Source organism: Stenella coeruleoalba (genome assembly GCF_951394435.1).
Source record: "Stenella coeruleoalba genome assembly, chromosome: 3".
Taxonomy (NCBI): domain Eukaryota; kingdom Metazoa; phylum Chordata; class Mammalia; order Artiodactyla; family Delphinidae; genus Stenella; species Stenella coeruleoalba.
In genome coordinates, this window is record NC_137148.1 from 164,484,454 (window position 1) to 164,502,602 (window position 18,149).

Consider the following 18,149-nt stretch of genomic DNA (forward strand, 5'->3'; position numbering starts at 1 on the left):
TGCCCTGTGCCCAAGCCTGGATAAATGAGACCCTTCATGAAAGGGCCTGCAGAGCTTGGCATACAGTTGGCACTGCATAAATGCCTCTCTGATTGTCATTATCCACATAAAAAGTGGCTAATGCTCTGGAGCCAGACAGCTCAGGTTCTAGGTCAACTCCAGTGCTTATAGCCGTGGGATTTCAGGCAAGTTCCTTACCTTCCTGTGCCTAAGTTTTCTAGTCTGTTAAACGGGGCTACAAATAGCATGCATTTCGCTGGGCTGTTGGAAGCAGGCAATGAATTATTCTATGTAAACCACTTAGAAGAGTGCCTGGCCCATGGTAAGAGCCATATAAGTGTTAGCTACAAAAATAATAATTATTATTTCTCAGTCTGCTGTCTGCATGACTCTAACCCTGCATCCCTCCCTGCCCTGACCCCCACCCCCCATACATCCACTTTTCCTTGCTGGGTCCTTGGCCTCCATCTCTACCCTTACTGGGCCAGTCTCACCTCTCTCCAGGACTCCCCTGGCATGGGCAGCCTCAGCACTGGTCAGGGCTGACTCACTGTGGCCTCCTGGCCTGTGGGACCTGCAGGTTGGCTTCCTGATATGCTGCCCTCCAGCCAGGCCTGCCCAGCCCCCCGACGTTGCCCGCTGCGCCCCCGCAGGGCCCAGCCAGATGTCAGCTGCAGTTATTAGCATGGGCAGGAGACACAGGCCTGGCAGCTTGCCTGCCAGACTCAGCGGCCACTGGAATCTCCCTTGAGCCTGAGGCGGGGGAGGGGAGCAGTTCAAGCAAGGGAGGAGGAGAGGGGGTACCCAGGGATCACAAGGACCCTCCAAAGATGGGGACACCCCCAGCTTCTCATGGGACCTTCCTCCCCAAAGCCACTGCTCTGCCGGACTTCCCCCAGCCCCCACAGAGCTCAGTTTCTCTTTTGCCTCTTTCGTTTTCCTTCTCTCCTCCACACTTGGTGAGCTCTGCGCTTGCCCTACAAAGTCTGGCTAGCCCCCCACCCTCAGCCTCTCTCTACCCTAAAGAAACTTCCATGCTCCCAAAAGACAGAGGCCTCACACTCTCTCTGAGTGAGAGAGAGAGAGAGAGAGAGACTGAGCTCACCTCTGGTTCTAGTGGCTCACAGCCTATCTGCTTGGAAGTCCCACCTTAAGTCTAACTGGAAGCCTCACCATCTAAACCTTCACCCATTTCTGGGGAAGGGGCTCTGGAGGGGTTCCCTCAGATGAGGGAGACAACTCAGATGAGGGAAAGGATCCCCCTTTTAGGTATTCTGGATGGTGAGGCGATCCGCACACTGAAACAGGAGTAGGGCCCGTCACCCACATGAGTGAAGGTGGGGACACCCCAGCCCCTAGGGATGTATGGGGAGAGGGGCCCCAGACCTCCTGGCAGAAAGTAAGGGCACCCAGCTCGAGGTAGGAGGCAGCCGTGCCAGCCCGCCCAGGCACCGGGGTCGCCTCGAGGCACTGACCCGCCCCCTCCACGCCCGTCGGGCCGGGGGCGAAGTCCGACCCAGGCCCGCGGGCAGGCGGGGACCTGCCAGGCTGGGTCGAGTCGGGCAGGGCCTGGCAGGACGCGGCCCCAGAGCGGCTGGGTGGGGCCGGGCCAGGCGGCCGGGGCTGGTCGGGACTAGCCGTCCTGGGGCCCTGGCGCGCCCTGGGACCTGGCAGATCGGGGCAGCCGGCTCCTGGCCGGGGCTCCGGGACAGCGTTAACCCCACCCCTTCCTGTGCCCTTATATGGGCGGCGGGGAGAGACTCCGGGGGCCGCCCCGCCCCCAATCCTGCCCGCGGACTCCGGCCTGTTGCCATGGCGACCAGGCCCCGGTGAGTCCCCCTCCGTCAGGCCGATGGAATCGTCCCGGACTGCCAGCCTCGGCGATCGCCTGCGGGCGCCAAGGGCTGAACCATTGCTTGGGTGGGGATCGACGACTGGAGGCCTCTGCGGCGGGGCCTGTCCCACGCCCCTGGCTTCCTCTGGGGTCGCAAGCCCAGGTTCCTCTTACGAGGCGCAGAACCCGGCTGGACCCAGGGCGGGGCGCATGGTCCCGTAGGATTCGAGTGACGGAGGCAGGGCCCTGTTCCTTCCCCCTGGGCTGTTGCCACACTTCCTGCCGCGGCGCTCTTTCCCCAGCCTGTTTCTAAGGAAGGAGTGGGGTTGGGCGACCGCGCCCCGGCCGTCGGGCTGGGTCTAGGCACCAGGAGCCGACACTATGTCGGTCAAGTCCAGGGTCACTGGGGGAGGTCTTTGGGGTGGGGACAGAGTATACAGGCACCTAGAGGTCACCCACAAGAGGGGACGCCGATCGTGGAAGATGCAGCAGTCTAGGTCCCCAGGATCCTCAAAAGACCCCTCCTTCTCTCATGTCTCAACCGGAGACCCTCTGTCAGTACTATCTCAGTACTGAAGGGGTGCCCCGACCCTTCTAATTCTCCTCCGTCGGGCCTTCGCAGATGACCCCCAGTGACCTCCAACCTCTGACAGTGTCTTAATCTTCTACCCCACATATTTTCCTTGACTCAGTGTACCCCAGGACCCTCACTCACTTTTTCCATATATAGGACCCCCAATTCCTTCCCCTTCCAACTTGTGGGGGACTCTCAGTCTCTCCCATGGACTCCAGGACCCCTACTCATTTTCTGCATAATGGGTGTCCAGCAGCTCCCGTGTACACTTTTGATCGCTCCCCTTCCTCACTTTTCCTGGGTTCAGTTCCTCTCGTGAAAATTCCAGTCCCTCAACTCTTCTGTACCTTGGACCCCCCACTCAATTTCTGAGTCAGGCGTCTCCTTACCACTCCCCCCCCCACCCTGCTTAACCCTCCTGTCTCTCCTTTGGGGGGTCTCTCAGTGTATTCTCAGCCCCCCAGCCCCTCTGGAAGACTCCAGATCCCTCAGGCCTTTCTGTGTGCAGCTCGGGACCACCCCCGTCCCCCCAACACACGCACACTTGCTCTGTACCAGTTCCTCGTATCCCTCATCGAGTACTCCAGGGGAGTCATCGCCCTCCCTGAAGCCTCTCCCCTTGTACCTCTGACCGCCCCAGCGCCCCCTTCCTCACGCACCAGGGTCCTCTGAGCCCCTCCCCCTGCAGTCGCTCCGAGCCACCCAGCCCGTGGCCGCTGTTTACAAGGACACGCGCTTCCTGACAATGACGCGAGCCGCCTCCTCCCCTTCCCCACGCTCCAGGAGGGGGGCGCGGGGGCCCGGCTCGGGCGACCGCCAATCGGAGCGCACTTCCGCAGCTGACAATCGCCGTATAAAGGCGTGTGGCTCCGGCTGAGCGGCCGGGACCTTGAGCGCGTCCAGGCCAGCATCGGAGCCAACGGGGAGCGGGGAGCAAGGGGGACGCAACACGAAGAAAGCGAGTGCGCCAGAGGGGGGCAGAGGGGCTAGAGAAGCCGCACAGAGCTTCCGTGCACAGCCGCCTGTTGGCCTCTCTCGGCCCGTACAGGCCCCCGGGAACGCGCGTCCAGACACCTGGTCCAGCCACCTCCGCGGACTGCGCGCGTCTCGCTGCAGCGAGGCCCGGGGCGGCCCCGCAGGGACCCTCAGACCGACCGGGCCGCCCGGATGTGCACTAAAATGGAACAGCCCTTCTACCACGACGACTCATACGCAGCGGCCGGATACGGCCGGACCCCGGGCGGCCTCTCTCTACACGACTACAAACTCCTGAAACCCAGCCTGGCGCTCAACCTGGCCGACCCCTACCGAAATCTTAAAGCACCCGGAGCGCGGGGCCCCGGCCCAGAGGGCAGCGGTGGCGGCAGCTACTTTTCCAGCCAGGGCTCGGACACCGGCGCGTCGCTCAAGCTCGCCTCATCGGAGCTGGAGCGCCTGATCGTCCCCAACAGCAACGGCGTGATCACGACGACGCCCACGCCCCCGGGACAGTACTTTTACCCCCGCGGGGGTGGCAGTGGTGGAGGTGCGGGGGGCGCAGGGGGCGGCGTCACCGAGGAGCAGGAAGGCTTCGCCGACGGCTTTGTAAAAGCTCTGGACGACCTGCACAAGATGAACCACGTGACGCCCCCCAACGTGTCCCTGGGCGCCAGCGGGGGGCCCCCGGCCGGGCCCGGGGGCGTATATGCCGGCCCGGAGCCGCCTCCCGTCTACACCAACCTCAGCAGCTATTCTCCAGCCTCTGCGACCTCCGGAGGAGCCGGGGCCACCGTCGGGACTGGGAGCTCGTACCCGACGGCCACCATCAGCTACCTCCCACACGCGCCGCCCTTCGCCGGCGGTCACCCGGCGCAGCTGGGCCTGGGCCGCGGCGCCTCCACCTTCAAGGAGGAACCGCAGACCGTGCCTGAGGCGCGCAGCCGCGACGCCACGCCGCCGGTGTCCCCCATCAACATGGAAGACCAGGAGCGCATCAAAGTAGAGCGCAAGCGGCTGCGGAACCGGCTGGCGGCCACCAAGTGCCGGAAGCGGAAGCTGGAGCGCATCGCGCGCCTGGAGGACAAGGTGAAGACACTCAAGGCCGAGAACGCCGGGCTGTCCAGCACTGCCGGCCTCCTCCGCGAGCAGGTGGCCCAGCTCAAACAGAAGGTCATGACCCACGTCAGCAACGGCTGCCAGCTACTGCTTGGGGTCAAGGGACACGCCTTCTGAGCGCCCCCCTATCCCCCGTACGGACATTTTCCCAACCTGGACGGCTGGGCGCACGCCTCCCATGGGGCGAGGGGGCAGGCGGTGGGCACCGGCCCCGGGGCCTGGGGACGCCACAAACCACACTGGACTCCTGCCCGCCCGCTCTGCGGCCAGTCCTTCCACCTCGACGTTTACAAGCCCCCCTTCCACGTTTTTTTTGTATTTTTTTTTCTGCTGGACTCAATTCATATTGAATATAATATATTTGTGTATTTAACAGGGAGGGGAGGAGGGGGCGATTGCGGCGGAGCTGGCCCCGCCGACCGGTACTCAAGCCCTCGGAGATACTGGGGAGGGGACCCCCGCCCCCGCCCTCCCCCCCTCTGCACCGTACTGTGCGGAAGAAACGCGCAGTCGGTATCTAAAGAATTTATTTTAAGATGTGTTTGTGTGTGTGTTGTTCTTACTTTTTATTGAATCTATTTAAGTAAAAAAAAAAAAGGTTCTTTATTAATTTCTGTTGTCTTTTTTTCCAAGCCGGGCGGGCGGAGGGAGGAGAGTAGTGGGATGCCCCCACCCCACTGCGGTTTGTGGCTTGCTCCTGTAACTGTGTCAATCTCGCCAGCTTTGTTCAGACATCTTGCGTCCCCAGCCTGGGTGTCCAACCCTTCTTGCGTCCCCCGATCTCCCGGGTTGGAAGGTGCAGGGCGGGGACCAGGTCCCGCAACTCCCCAGCACCGGGGGACAGGATGCCTGGGGCGAAACGCGCAGTGCGCAGGCGCGGCCCCGCCCAGCCGCGCGCGCCGGGGCTTTCCCCGCTGACGCTACGGAAGCGCTGTCCAAACATGGGCTGATTCTGCCCAGTGACGCGACGGCGGTCTCTGGGCAGATTCCGGGAATCCCCTCCCCCGCTCTGCCGGGCAGGGCCGCGGCGCCGGGAAAGGGGCCGGGATTTTCCCAGGCTGGCGGCTACCAAGGCCCGGAAAGCCCCAGGCCTGGGTCCAGAGCGTCCGCGGTGGGCGGGCCGCACTCCAGAACCCCGGGAGCCACCCCAGAGTCTCCCCCATCGGGCTGGTGCCTGGGTCCTGCCGAGCCCACGCCAGCTCCGTCTGACCTGACCCGGGAGGGGGGATGCAGTTGCCTGCGCGTCGTTGCCGCCGCGATCCCCTCCCCACCCCCGCCAGGAAGGGCGGTGCCCGCCTGCCAGTTTCCCCTCCCGGGTGCCAGGCCGGGAGCGGGGCGACTGCCAGGTCTGGTCCTGCCGGGGCGGCTGCTCGGGCCGCCGGGCGCCGCCGCCGCCCTCTCATGGGGCTGCCTCCCCCGCAGCTGTGACGGGTGCGAGCGCGGCTGGTGAGCCCCGATGGGGATCTGGCTGGCTTCGGAGCTGGAAGCCCCCAGAGCAGCAGAGAAAAACACAGATCGAGAAACCAAGCCACAGGGGCGAGGTGGGGTAGAACAGACGCTTCATTAATTCATTTATAAAGTACTGAACAACCTGGCCCAGGAGTCACAGACGGGACCAGGGCCGACAGACAATAAACAAGCAAGCGTGATTCGGAGATGGTGGTAAGTGCTAGGAAGAAAAAAAAAATGGTCAAAGTGGTAGTGATGGGGCCGGGGAGGTTAGCTGCTTTGGAGAATGGATTGGGAACATGGAACTTTAATGAGGCGATTTTTCAGCAGCTTTGAAGCTGAGCCCTGAGAAAATCCTGAGTAACAGCGTTCTGGCAGAGGGAACAGCACATGCAAAGCTCCTGTGGCCAGAACAAGATCAGCCTGTTAAAGAACTGCAAGAAGGCTGTGTGCTGCAATGGAGTGAACCAGGAGTTGGGAGATGAGGTCAGGGAAGACCACACAGGGCCTTGGGGAGGACTGTAGATAAAATCCCAAGGCTGAGATGGGTGACCTTGGAGGGCATTAGGCTGGATAGCAGTAATAATGGGTCTGTGGATTAAATGAGCTTGTCAGTCCTGTTCTGTGGAAGGAAATGGGGGCTCAGAGTGGCAAAGCCACTTGCCTGAACATGCACAGCATCAAACTGAGCTCCTTCAAACACTGTCTTGCTCCTAACACCTGCCTCCCAGCCTAACCCTCATCCTTCCACTTCAGGGGCAGAGGCACAGCCCTTCCAACCTGGGGTGGTGTAGAACTTGCAGCAGGGACTGTGCCTCTACCTCAAGCTCCCTCTCTTGGTTCTATGCTCAGGATTGGGTCCCCACCTTCTTCCAGCCCCAGGAACTTGGTCCTAATAACCATTAACAGAGCCCTGAGCTTCACGTACTTCATCTCTTTTAACGTGAAATGGTGAAATGTAGGTTTGTCTTTATTCCCATTTTGCTGTTGAAGAGACCCAGAGAAGATCACAGCTTAAGCGGCATTTGAACCCAGGCTGGCTGCTGTTTAGGTGTGGGCGCTGCTCTGCATGGCCAGGTTTCAGGTTGTAAGGCAGCCTGGGACTTGCTCCCTGCAAGGGGCCAACAGCACCATCGCCCCCGGCCCCTCCACCCGTCTTCAGGCCAAGGAGAAAGAGGGAGGAGAGTAAGCAGTGAGCATGATGCAAGACTGCCACCTTGTGGTGGAGATCGGTAACTACAATGTCAGTTTCCCAGGCCACAGTCTGGAGAAGGGGGTGGGGAGTGGTACCACGCCAGGACAAATCACACCAACACAGACTTACATCTGTCCCTAATACTTTATTAGTCGCCTCTAGGCCTGTTCTCAGCTATGTGGGCTCCAAGGAGGGGGTCACCGTTCACCAGCTCTCAGCTGGTAGCTTGAGAAAGCCTTGGCCTAGCCCTCTGGGGTCATGGACTGTAGAGTCTGAAGGGGCCTTTCCTGGGTCAGTATGGGGCACCCAGGTGGGGGCACAGATGGGGGCCAAGAGCCCAAGCTTGCCACCCCTCTGCCAGCCTAGTTGTGTTTGGAGAAATATTCCTTGCTGTCGTCCACGTTGGGCTTGATTGTGTCACTGCCTGGCATCCAGCCAGCGGGACAGACTGTGGAAAAACAGAGGTGCACATATGAGGCCAGAGTGCCATATTCAAGGTAGAGCAGTAGTGAGGGGACAAAAAGAGGCAAAGCAAGAGCATGAGTTGCAGAAGAAAAAGCCTGGAGCCAAGTGGTCCAGGCCTAAGACCATGCCACATGGTAAGAGGAGCCCTCCAAGCCCAGCTGCAGGATTTTCTGACTGACATTTTATTTTATTTATTTATTTTTGGCCACACCATGTGGCACGTGGGATCTTAGTTCCCCGACCAGGGATTGAGCCCGTGTCCCCTGCAGTAGAAGCGCAGAGTCCTAACCAACGGACCACCAGGGAAGTACCTATTTTATTATGTAGTTTTTTGGCCGCACCGTGTGGCTTGTGGGATCTTAGTTTCCCTGACCAGGGGAAACTCGAGCCCTCAGCAGTAAAAGGCAAGAGTCCTAACCACTGGACCGCCAGGGAATTCCCTGGCTGACATTTTAATTTCTTTCTGGCTCCTTTAATCGCATCTTTCTCTCTTAGGCGGCTGGTGGACTTTGAGGGCCTGTGGCCAGGCTGGACTTAGCCAGCCCCAGTGGACTTTGAGGGCCTGTGGTCAGGCTGTGGCCTTCACATGAGAAGATACTCTGATCCAACTAACATTCAAGCCTGCCTTGGCACAGGCCTTCTCAAATACCTTCTACAGATTTCTATTACCTCCCCAGCTCCCCACCCTTATATTGGGGTATCTCTCCCACCAGACTAGAAACTTCCTGCAGACAAGGCCCTGAGTTAAATCTTCTTTGGGGCCCTCACAACCACCCCACACAAGCGACAGGGCGGGCAGTGAATGTATGTGTGCATGACAGAGGGGCTGCATATGTACCCATGTGTGAACACATGTGAATGTGGGTTTCGGCTCACCTTCCCCGTGCTCATCTGTGTACTGGAAGGCCTGGACCAGCCGCAGAGCCTCATCCACAGAGCGCCCCACAGGCAAATCATTGATGGTGATCTGGCGAAGGACACCCTTGCCATCGATGATAAAGAGGCCCCTGAGATAGCAGAGTTCACAGTGAGGAGCCAGAGTTCCCACTGTCAGGACCCAGGGAGGGAGCACCGTCTTCCTGCTAGCCACAGGGCTGTGGGCAGGGAGGGCATCACCCAAGAGCGATCCCCTCACTCTGAGGATGGGGGCTTCCTGAGGGTCCCACGGTACCTGTAGGCGATGCCCTCATCTTCCTTCAGCACGCCATAATCACGGGACAAGCTTCTGGTTACATCAGCCAGCAGGGGGATGTTCAGGGGGCCCAAGCCTCCCTCCTTCCGGGGGGTGTTGATCCTGTGGGTGGGGGAGACAGGGCTGGGACCTCAGGATGCCTGGCACAGCAGGGTCCTCACCCTTTGGGCCTGCATGTGATAAGGGCTGGAGAGGGGGTGCTGGAGGTGAGAGATAAGGGGCTTTTGAGCAAACCCCAGGGAGCGCCACCCACCCCACCCTGAAGTGGCTGCTGGGGCTGCTTCTCACAGCTGGGAAGACTAAGCTAATACTCTAGCAAAGTGGCTTCACATGTACTGGTGGTTTCCAGCACCTTGAGGCAGAGAACCTGCCTTAGAGTCCCCATCCTCCTCTCTCTAGCTCTGTGTCACTGGGCCCAGCCCTTCACTCTCTTGGAGTTTCCACCTTGCTGAAATAGTTCACGGGAGGGAGGCTGTGTTGCCCTAAGTGAAAAAAAGCATCTGCTAACTCTCTACGCCACGAAACTAGTTTCCAAAAGCTAATTACTGTCATCATCATTGAGGACTTGGGAATCACTATTTCCATTATTTTCTTGATGGGAAAGGGAGACGCAGAGGTTGAGCACCGGCCAGGAGAACACACAGCTCAGACCCTATAGAGGTGTAGGTTTAGCTGCACCCTTCCTCCTTACTGGTCCCCACTGGTCATACCAAGCCAGGTGGGTGAACTGAGAGTCCACAGAGACGCCCAGCACATCGCAGTCCAGCTTGTGGAACTCCTCGGCACGCTCACTGAAAGCGATGATCTCCGTGGGGCACACAAAGGTAAAGTCCAGCGGGTAGAAAAAGAGGACCAAGTATTTTCCTGGGGAAGGGGGTGGGAATAGACAAGGAGTTAGGGCTCAGTCCCTCTAATGCCTGTGCCCCGCCCCCACCAGGGCCCCCTCCAGGCCGCCCTCACCTTTGTAGTCTGAAAGCTTCACCTCCTTGAAGGCGCCATCCACCACGGCGGTGGCCTGGAATTCCGGGGCGGGCTTTCCGATGTGCGCGTAGCCGGAGGTCATGACTGAAAGCCGAGACCCCCGCCCGGTCAGTGCGCCCTGGACGACCCTTTGTCCTCGCTTCCCAAGGTCACGCTGCGTACCGGGCCCAGTTACTGAGTCAGAGCGGCGGAGGCAGCAGTACTGCCTCGCACCTTCTCCGGGACCAGGTTGGCACGGCCTTGAGACTTTGGGAGACCCGCCCCCCTGGACAGCTAGAGGGGCCGGGCAGCTGCCGGCCGGCCTCCAGTTAGTGTGTCGGCCTGAGCGCGGTCGCGCAAGCCCACCGCCCCAGGAGGAGATGCCGCGAGCTGGGGGCGGGGAGCCTGGGGATGCGGCCTGTACTCCAAGGCTCTGGCCTCGTTTTTCCCCGCAAGGACAAAGGCGGCCACTACGGCGGGCGGAAAACAAAGGCGGCCAGCGCTGAGGTCCGGATAGGGCCCAAGCTGCTCCAAGGGGACTCCCCGCAGCTCGATGCACTCCAGGTGTCCATACCTGCGTGGGAAAGGGCGGGACGCACAGACTCGCAGACGCACAGACTCGCTTTCGTAGGGCGAAGTGTGCCCTGGGCCTTGGAGCCTTTTATATTAGGCCCGAACCATGACGCCTAGCGCGGAGGGGTGGGCGGACGAGCGGAACGGTCGGGTCCACTGCAAGCGCAGGGGAGGGAAAGAGGAGCCGGTCGCGACCACTTGCCCGCGGGCGGCAGGGGGAGACGCGCAGCCGCCGGCCCCGACCACTGCGTCGGCCCGCGGGGGTGATGCGCGGGGCTCCTCTTTGGAGCGAGCTGGGGTCGGTTGAGTCCGGCATGGCCCGGAGCGGTTTGACACTACTGTTGCTGCCTCTGATACTCCTGCTGCTGGCAACTCCTGCCCAGGTTTCCCCCGACTACCAATACTTCGGCGAGCAGGGAGAAGGGGACACCTGGGAGCAGCTGCGGCTGCAGCATCTGGAGAAAGGTAACTGCAGGCTGCGGCTGTGACAGTGCAGAAAGGTGCTTCATTGCCCCACGTCACCATCTGGCTGCAAATAGACCCTCCTTCAGGGACCTCAAATCTCTGCCCAGGGGCTTCCCTGGTGGCGCAGTGGTTGAGAGTCCGCCTGCCGATGCAGGGGACACGGGTTCGTGCCCCGGTCCGGGAAGATGCCACATGCCACGGAGTGACTAGGCCCGTGAGCCATGGCCGCTGAGCCTGCGCGTCCGGAGCCTGTGCTCCGCAACGGGAGAGGTCACAACAGTGAGAGGCCCGCGTACCGCAAAAAAAAAAAAAAAAAAAAAAAAAAAATCTCTGCCAGCTATGCACTGGCGGCGCCCCTCGGGCTGATTACTTTTCTCTGAGGCTCAGTTTTCTCATCTGTAAATTGAGATAGAGACTGTCTATAAGCAGCCTACACCGGGAGAGGGGACCTGAGCAGGCAATAAATACCGACGCAGACATATCCATAAACTCATGGATAAGTGCTGGGAAAGGCGGAGATAGAAAAGGCAGGGTGCAGGTAAACTTCTGAAGTCAGAGAAGGCCCGGCTGAAGATAGGTAACCAATGCAGCCGGAATGACAAGCAAAAGCCTAAAATGCGAAGATTTAGGGGGAAGAGTGCAACAGGGAGTTGGAACCGCAAGTGCCAAGGCCAAACGGCCTGACAGAGGACTGGAAAGAGGCCAGTGTTGTCTGGCAGAGGCTTGGTGAGGGCATGAGGTGTCAGGACTCTGTGAGCCACAGATTTGGGCTAAGACCTGTCAACTAGGGCTGTAGGGAAGAGTCAGTAAAAGAAGGGCTGTGAAGGGCGTCTAATAAACGTTGTAGCCGCTTTGAAAGTGATCATAATAATTGTTTTTGTGTTATGTACTAGCACATCGCCAGGGGCTTTAAGTACCTTCGTTATGACAATTATGTCATTTAATTTACCACCTGGCAACCCTGCTGGTCAGGTGACACTGTGCCAGTTGGACAGGCTCAAGATCATGCCCCTGGAGAGAGGAGTCATCTTCAGATGGTGGACACACCAAGGGTGTGGTACCACATTCCCAACTGGACAGGCAGGCACAGGTGGGAAGTGTCATTTTGCAGTCCCTCTGGGCCATTCACCAGTTGTGTGAGCTTGGAAGGGTGGCTTGTTCTCTCTAAGTTTCAGTTTCCCCACCTGGGACTAACGGTAAGATTAGAGATAATCTATGGCTGGGTACCTGGCACAGAAGCACAACTGAGCAAATACGAACTGTTGTGATGTATTAGTGTCTTTCTCCTCCTCCCTCCCTGGGGGTGCGGGGGGAAAGGTTCCCTCCTACCTGGCCCTCCATCCCTAGACTTGGAAGACTCTGCCCTTGGCCCGTGGGGAAAGTGGCGCTGTTTCTGCGACCTGGGCAAGCAGGAGCGCAGCCGCGAGGCTGTGGGCACAGCGCCGGGCCCGGTGTTCATGGACCGCGAGAATCTGGTTCAGGTGCGGCCCTGCCGGCAACGAGATTGTTCATCCTGCGAGCCGAACGACTGCGACTGGAGGCCCTGAGCCCGGGTGAGCCTCGGGCGCGGAGGAGGCGGGGCCGGGGCTGATGGGCAAATCCGGGGCCGCGGGTTCCCAGGGTGGGCAGGGGAGAGAGGAAGGGCTGTGGGGGGCGGGTACGAGGCGGGCCTCGAAGAGGGAACAATGGGGCACTAAATCTGGGGCTTGAGTGCAGCGTGGGAAGGGAGGGCTGAGTCAGGAGATGGGAGCCCCGCTGATATCCGAGGAGAAAGGAAGAAAGGTGGTGGGGGTGGGGAGGGGAAAACGCAGATGGAGGAACTGGGACCCTGATGAGGAACAGAAACCCACAGTCTGAGGGCGTGAGCTCTGTTGAGAGCAGGGAATAGAAAGAGACATGTCGTTGGAGTGGTGGACAAATCTGGGAGGCGTGCTCCTCGCTAAGACGTGGGAGAAAGAGGGAGAAGGGTGGGAGACGGGGCGGGAGCATGAACCCTGAATTGGGGATGGAGGGGAAAGGAGCCTGCGTGGTGGGCGGAGACTCTGAGCCGGAGTCTGTAGAGGTCTGGGATCTCGGTTCGGGGGTAGGAGAGGCTTAGCCCGGATGAGAGAGAGGGTAGAAAGCAGGCGAGAGGCGGGGGGGTGGCTCTCCCGGTGAGCTACGGAGAGAGAGAGCTGGGGGACTCTAAGTCCGAAGGTTTGAGCCCAGCGTGAGCCAGGATACCTAGTCCAGGGGGCTTAGACTGTGTGGAGTAGCAGGGACCTCGAGTACAAAGAGCCTGAAACCAGATGGGGGACAGGAACTCAGTGATGCGGACACCGTATTCTGGGAGTCTAGTGGTATCTGACCTTCTAGGCTCTGACCGGGTCGAATCCTTCAAGGCCCCCCTCAATTTCCCCTTTATTTCCCTCTCCTCCCTCCAGCCCCGGCGGGCGGAGCTCCAGTGACACCCGGGCGGAGCTTGGAAAGCGACCCCGCCTATCCAGTTCCCCAACCATAGAGCTCGGCTGTCAGACTCGGGAACTACAATTCCCAGGAAGCTGCACGGCAGCGACGTCGGCGTGTGCTGCGCAAACGACAAGGGCGGCGGGAACGTTTGGGGCGTGTCTTGCGCGGCGATTGGTCGAGAGCTAGCACTGCCTCTGGGCCCGCGGAAAAAGCGCGCAGAGACCTTTCCTTGCAGACTTTGTTCCTGCCGCTGGTGGCGGCGGCTGCGGCGGCATGGATCTCAGCGAGCTGGAGAGAGACAATACGGGCCGCTGTCGCCTGAACTCGTCTGTACCTTCTGTGTGCCGCAAGGAGCCCTGCGTCCTGGGCGTCGATGAAGCGGGCCGGGGCCCGGTGCTGGGTGCGCCCCAGGGCCGGGTGGGGGAGGGGCGTGATAAGGTGGATGCAAGTTGCACTGGAACAGGAGCTGGGATTGCACCGCACTCGGGGGGGTGGTGGTGGTGGTGATAGTGGTGATGGCGATGGCATTGGTGATGGCACCGAAAAAAAAAGCGGTGATGATGGAATAGAGATGGCGGCTTTCACGGGCTCACTGTTTGGACCCCCTCTTCCCCAGGCCCCATGGTCTACGCCATCTGCTATTGCCCCCTGTCCCGCCTGGCAGATCTGGAGGCCCTGAAAGTGGCAGGTGAGCCCTGGGGTAGATCTAGGGAGGCGGTTCCTGGGCATGTTCAGGGGCGGGTGCAAGCTGGAGGGGGAGAGCAGGAACTGGGGGAACCAGCCGCTCCCCTTCTCTCCCAATCCTCCACCCAGACTCAAAGACCTTGTCGGAGAGCGAGCGGCACAGGCTCTTTGCGAAAATGGAGGAGGACGGAGACTTTGTGGGCTGGGCACTGGACGTGCTGTCTCCAAACCTCATCTCTACCAGCATGCTTGGGCGGTGAGGGGTCCCGGGGGCGGGGGGGTAGCCATCATGGGTTGGAAGGGATGGGTGGCTGGAACGATGTTGACTGGGCTCTGTCCACCACCACAGGGTCAAATACAACCTGAACTCCCTGTCTCATGATACAGCTACTGGGCTGATGCAGTATGCGTTGGACCAAGGTGTGAAAGTGGCCCAGGTGAGCTAACTGTTGGTTGGATTGCCCCCGTTTAATCACCTCAGGATAAAATAGGAGTATAGAAGTGCGATGGATGATTCAGGAATGTGTTTTACTGCTGTTGATGTCTTACTGTTTTTCCTACCTTAAATGTGTGCCCCACTGAGGACCATGGTGGGGCCCCCAGCCTCACCCCCATCTAATCTATTTCCATATTCTAAAGGCTCAGTGTGTAGAACGAATCCCACATCTGTTCTCCCCGACCGCAGTCTGTATCCTAGCCCAGGGCACCCTCCCCTCCTGGATACCTGCCCCATCCTCCTCCAGCCCCCTCCCCTACAATGTGCTCCCCACACAGCAGACAGTCATTTACGTTTTTGAAATGTAAATCTCGATGTTTAATTTTCTGAACACAGTGGGAATTAAATCAGGAAAGTTTACAGGCAAGTGAAGAATGAGATTAAATCCCCAGAGAGAATTATAAGTTGGTATTGCATCGAGTTTGCAAGGCAAAGAACAGACCGTTTTGAGAGAATCACAAGGGTAAATATACTTGAGATAGAGAATGTAACAAGGGAGGCCTTGCTGAGAAAGTGGCTGAGGTCCAGGGCTGGAATGTGGAGCTGACCATGCAGTACTGAAGCAGACAGACAAGGAGCCTGCCCTCGGATTCATGACCAAATCAGAGGAGATGGATGGGCAGCTGGTAAGCAAATAGTAAAGGTGATTTTTGAGAATAATAAATGCTCTGGAGATTACTTTTCTTGCTACTTTTCTGACCTCATTTCTGTTCTAGACATGTGGTCCCCGTACTGCTGTCCAGCGTACTTGACATGGTCCCACCTCAGGGCCTTTGCACTAGAACACTCTTTCCCAGATCTCCCTGTGGCTCATTTCCTTCAGGCCTTTATTCAGATGTCACCACCTCAGAGTGACCTTCCCTGAACACCCCCAAATTTTTTAAAATTATAATCTCTTCTGGATCTCCCTTATTCTTTATTATTTGTCCTGTTTCTTGTCTGTGGCTCTCACCAGGGTGTCTACTCTGTCATGTTTACTGCTATGTCCTCAACACATAGAGCAGCCCATGGCATGCAGTAGGTAGGTGCTTAATAAATGTAGAATGGATATAGTGTGATCAGGAAAAGCCTCTTTAGAGGGTGATATTTGAGCTGAGACCCCCGAGAGGAAGACGCAGCCTGGGCATGAGCTGAGAGACGAGTATTCCAGGCAGCGGGAACATCAAGTGCAAAGGCTGTGAAGTTGGATCATGTACACAGTTGTTTTTCTGGATGTTTGTTGAATGAATACATTTCTGTCACCACGGCAGGTGTTTGTGGACACTGTGGGGCCCCCAGAGACATACCAGGAGCGGCTGCAGCAGCGCTTTCCTGGTGTTGAAGTGACAGTCAAGGCCAAGGCAGATGCCCTCTATCCCGTGGTCAGTGCCGCCAGTATCTGTGCCAAGGTTAGGCCCCTGCTGGCCATGGCCAGCTCCCAGCATCCCCCTGGCAGGAGGCAAGCATGGCTGCTTCATGGGGAGGGAGATCCCAAGTGCCTATCTTGCCCACAGGTGGCCCGAGACCAGGCTGTGAAGAACTGGAAGTTTGTGGAAAAACTGCAGGACCTGGACACTGATTATGGCTCAGGCTACCCCAATGGTGAGTGACAATAAACTAAAAAGGCAGGCTTGGCATGCTTCTGAGGTTTTCTAAGTTGTTCTGACCACCCCACTCTGCAGCAGAAGAGGCTGAGGCCCAGACAGGGGGGCCACTTGCTTATGGCCAAAATGTGGCAAAGTTGGATTCCAGCTGGCAGACTCCCTCTTCCCTTCTCCCTCCCTCCCTCTCTGCTCTCTCTCTGGAGCCCCAGTGAAGGACTGAGACTCACGATGGGCATCTGTCCATTTGTTAAGGCGCAAAGGGCAGAGTGAGGGGTACTGGCTCCTGTGCAGTGCTGTCCGGTGGCCCCAGCTTGAATCCATTGTTTTCTCTTCATTAGGAGACTCAGTCTCCCTGTTTGTAAAGTGGAAATGATCGTGCCCCTCCCCTCCACCTCTCCCAAAGACACACAAGGGCAGAGGCAAAGATTCAGTGGCTGGGTTCAAGGAACCCTTTGGCAGTTGGGTGGGGTAACAGCAAGTCTAGGATTGGAACTTAGGTGAGGCCAAAGGGAGGAAACCAGGTCCAGGCCAAAGACACTCTGGGCAGTGTTCATTGCTTACTGAACACCTGGTATGTGACCTGCAGGGCCAAGCCCTGAAGATTTAGCCATGAGCAAGACAAACAAGGACCTCCTTGTGCCCACTGAGTTCGTGGTTACATGGGAGAGATGGGCATTAACTCAATGGTCCACAAATGCTGGTTCAATGCCTCATGTCCTTGGGGGAGGTAAGGGAGATGTCTCAAGGGCAGTCTCCTTAAACTGCACCATAAGCAACTGTTGACCAGGCAAAGAGTTGGGGGGAACTGCTTGTGCAAAGGTCCTGAGGCAGGAAGATGTCTCAGACAGTGGGCGGTGCTTCAGGTACTCCAGAGGAGGACTGAGATGAGGTGGTAGGGCCTCAGATGCCAAGCTGAGAAGCTGGGACATTACGGCAGGGCTCAGGGCTAGCACATTGTCCACCCTACCCTTCCCCCAGATCCCAAGACAAAAGCGTGGTTGAGGGAGCACGTGGACCCTGTGTTCGGCTTCCCCCAGTTTGTCCGGTTCAGTTGGCGCACAGCCCAGAGCATCCTGGAGAAGGAGGCAGAAGACGTTACATGGTAGGTGTCCTGGAGGTGCTATGAGGAAGGAGGGTGAGAAGCCAGGGCTCAGCGCTGCCTGAGAGGGCCGATCCCCCAGAAGTCAGTGTCGCCATCTCTCTCCCACAGGGAGGACTCGCAGACGGGGGATCAGGAGGGACTTAGGAGGATCAAGTCGTACTTCAGCGAAGGCCCCCGCCCCCGCCTCCCCCATCGGTACTTCCAGGAGCGGGGCCTGGAGTCAGCCACCATTCTCTAGCAGCCAGCCTGTACTCCCTTTACCTCCTCCCACACCCACCCCACCCCCAGTTTGTGATTAAAATTCTTCAAGGAAAACTAAGTGTGGAGGTTCTGTTTTGGGGTGGCGGTAGGGTGGAGGTGTGCTCGGTCTGCATCTGCACCAAGTTGTTGACTTCTAGAACTGAAACAGGATGGACATTGATTGATTGATGTGATTTGATTTTTTTTAAATATTTATTTATTTATTTGGCTGCGCTGGGATCTTCGTTGCGGCATGCGGGATCTAATTCCCTGACCAGGGATTGAACCCAGGCCCCCTGCATTGGGAGTGCGGAATCTTAACCACTGGACCACCAGGGAAGCCCCTGATTTGATTTTTTAAATGCATGGTATATTTGAAGCAAAATTAAGAAGGAGTATGCTGAGAAGCTTCCCTCCCATCCTACCCGCAGCACCCTGGTGGGCTTACTGGGGTGTCTCAGTCCTTTGTGGGCTGCTGTAATGAAATACCACAGGCTGGGCAGCTTGTAAACAATGTATATTTATTTTTCACAGTTCTGGAGGCTGGAAGTCCAAGATCAGGGTACCAGCACAGTCAGCTTTGGGGGAGGGCCCTCTTCCAGGTCACAGACTGCCATCTCGCCGTGTCCTCACATGGTGGAAGGGGTGAGGAATCTCTGGGGTCCCTTTTATAAGGGCACTAATCCCACTCATGAGAGAGCTCCACCCGCATGACCTAATCACCTCCCAAAGGTCCCACCTCCTAACACCATCTTCTTTGGGGGGTTAGGATTTCAACATATGAATTTGGGGGGG

The 18,149-nt window shown here is 58.3% G+C and overlaps 4 protein-coding genes across 5 annotated transcripts; 3 read left to right on the forward strand and 1 right to left on the reverse strand.

The window, feature by feature from the left end:
- Positions 1–3,303: 3,303 nt before the first annotated feature.
- JUNB (JunB proto-oncogene, AP-1 transcription factor subunit) lies at positions 3,304–5,337 on the forward strand. Its single transcript, XM_079917877.1, has one exon. It carries the CDS (start codon positions 3,576–3,578, stop codon positions 4,617–4,619), a length of 1,044 nt encoding a protein of 347 aa, XP_079774003.1. The 5' UTR covers positions 3,304–3,575; the 3' UTR covers positions 4,620–5,337.
- A 1,942-nt stretch (positions 5,338–7,279) lies between these two features.
- PRDX2 (peroxiredoxin 2) lies at positions 7,280–10,478 on the reverse strand. Its single transcript, XM_079918303.1, has 6 exons — positions 10,338–10,478; positions 9,764–9,868; positions 9,514–9,667; positions 8,783–8,905; positions 8,488–8,618; positions 7,280–7,594 (listed from the first exon to the last, which is right to left on the reverse strand). Exons 2-6 carry the CDS (start codon positions 9,864–9,866, stop codon positions 7,509–7,511), a joined length of 597 nt encoding a protein of 198 aa, XP_079774429.1. The 5' UTR covers positions 9,867–9,868; positions 10,338–10,478; the 3' UTR covers positions 7,280–7,508.
- A 124-nt stretch (positions 10,479–10,602) lies between these two features.
- On the forward strand, positions 10,603–13,316 carry THSD8 (thrombospondin type 1 domain containing 8; the record flags this gene model as incomplete). The annotated part of the gene is made up of 3 exons (XM_079918304.1): positions 10,603–10,801; positions 12,149–12,354; positions 13,225–13,316. 2 exons carry the CDS (start codon positions 10,603–10,605, stop codon positions 12,346–12,348), a joined length of 399 nt encoding a protein of 132 aa, XP_079774430.1. The 3' UTR covers positions 12,349–12,354; positions 13,225–13,316.
- Positions 13,317–13,434: 118 nt separating this feature from the next.
- Positions 13,435–17,627, forward strand: RNASEH2A (ribonuclease H2 subunit A). Of its 2 annotated transcripts, XM_079917933.1 has the most exons (8): positions 13,435–13,649; positions 13,866–13,937; positions 14,063–14,189; positions 14,283–14,370; positions 15,680–15,817; positions 15,923–16,010; positions 16,991–17,114; positions 17,223–17,627. In XM_079917933.1, the coding sequence occupies exons 1-8, from the start codon at positions 13,523–13,525 to the stop codon at positions 17,350–17,352; spliced, it is 894 nt and encodes a 297-aa protein (XP_079774059.1). In that variant the 5' UTR covers positions 13,435–13,522; the 3' UTR covers positions 17,353–17,627. The 2 variants fall into 2 exon arrangements, with proteins under 2 accessions (XP_079774059.1, XP_079774060.1); XM_079917934.1 differs by lacking the exon at positions 15,680–15,817.
- The last annotated feature ends 522 nt before the right edge of the window (positions 17,628–18,149 follow it).

Coding starts and splice junctions, on each gene's coding strand:
- RNASEH2A (XM_079917933.1), top strand. CDS start 13,523: ATGGATCTCAGCGAGCTGGAGAGAGACAATACGGGCCGCTGTCGCCTG. Junction 14,371..15,679: donor AAGGTGTGAAAGTGGCCCAG/GTGAGCTAACTG, acceptor TCACCACGGCAG/GTGTTTGTGGACACTGTGGG. Junction 16,011..16,990: donor TGGCTCAGGCTACCCCAATG/GTGAGTGACAAT, acceptor CCCTTCCCCCAG/ATCCCAAGACAAAAGCGTGG.
- JUNB (XM_079917877.1), top strand. CDS start 3,576: ATGTGCACTAAAATGGAACAGCCCTTCTACCACGACGACTCATACGCA.
- PRDX2 (XM_079918303.1), bottom strand. CDS start 9,866: ATGACCTCCGGCTACGCGCACATCGGAAAGCCCGCCCCGGAATTCCAG. Junction 8,906..9,513: donor CAGTTCACCCACCTGGCTTG/GTATGACCAGTG, acceptor CCCCACCCACAG/GATCAACACCCCCCGGAAGG. Junction 8,619..8,782: donor GATGAGGGCATCGCCTACAG/GTACCGTGGGAC, acceptor CTGCTATCTCAG/GGGCCTCTTTATCATCGATG.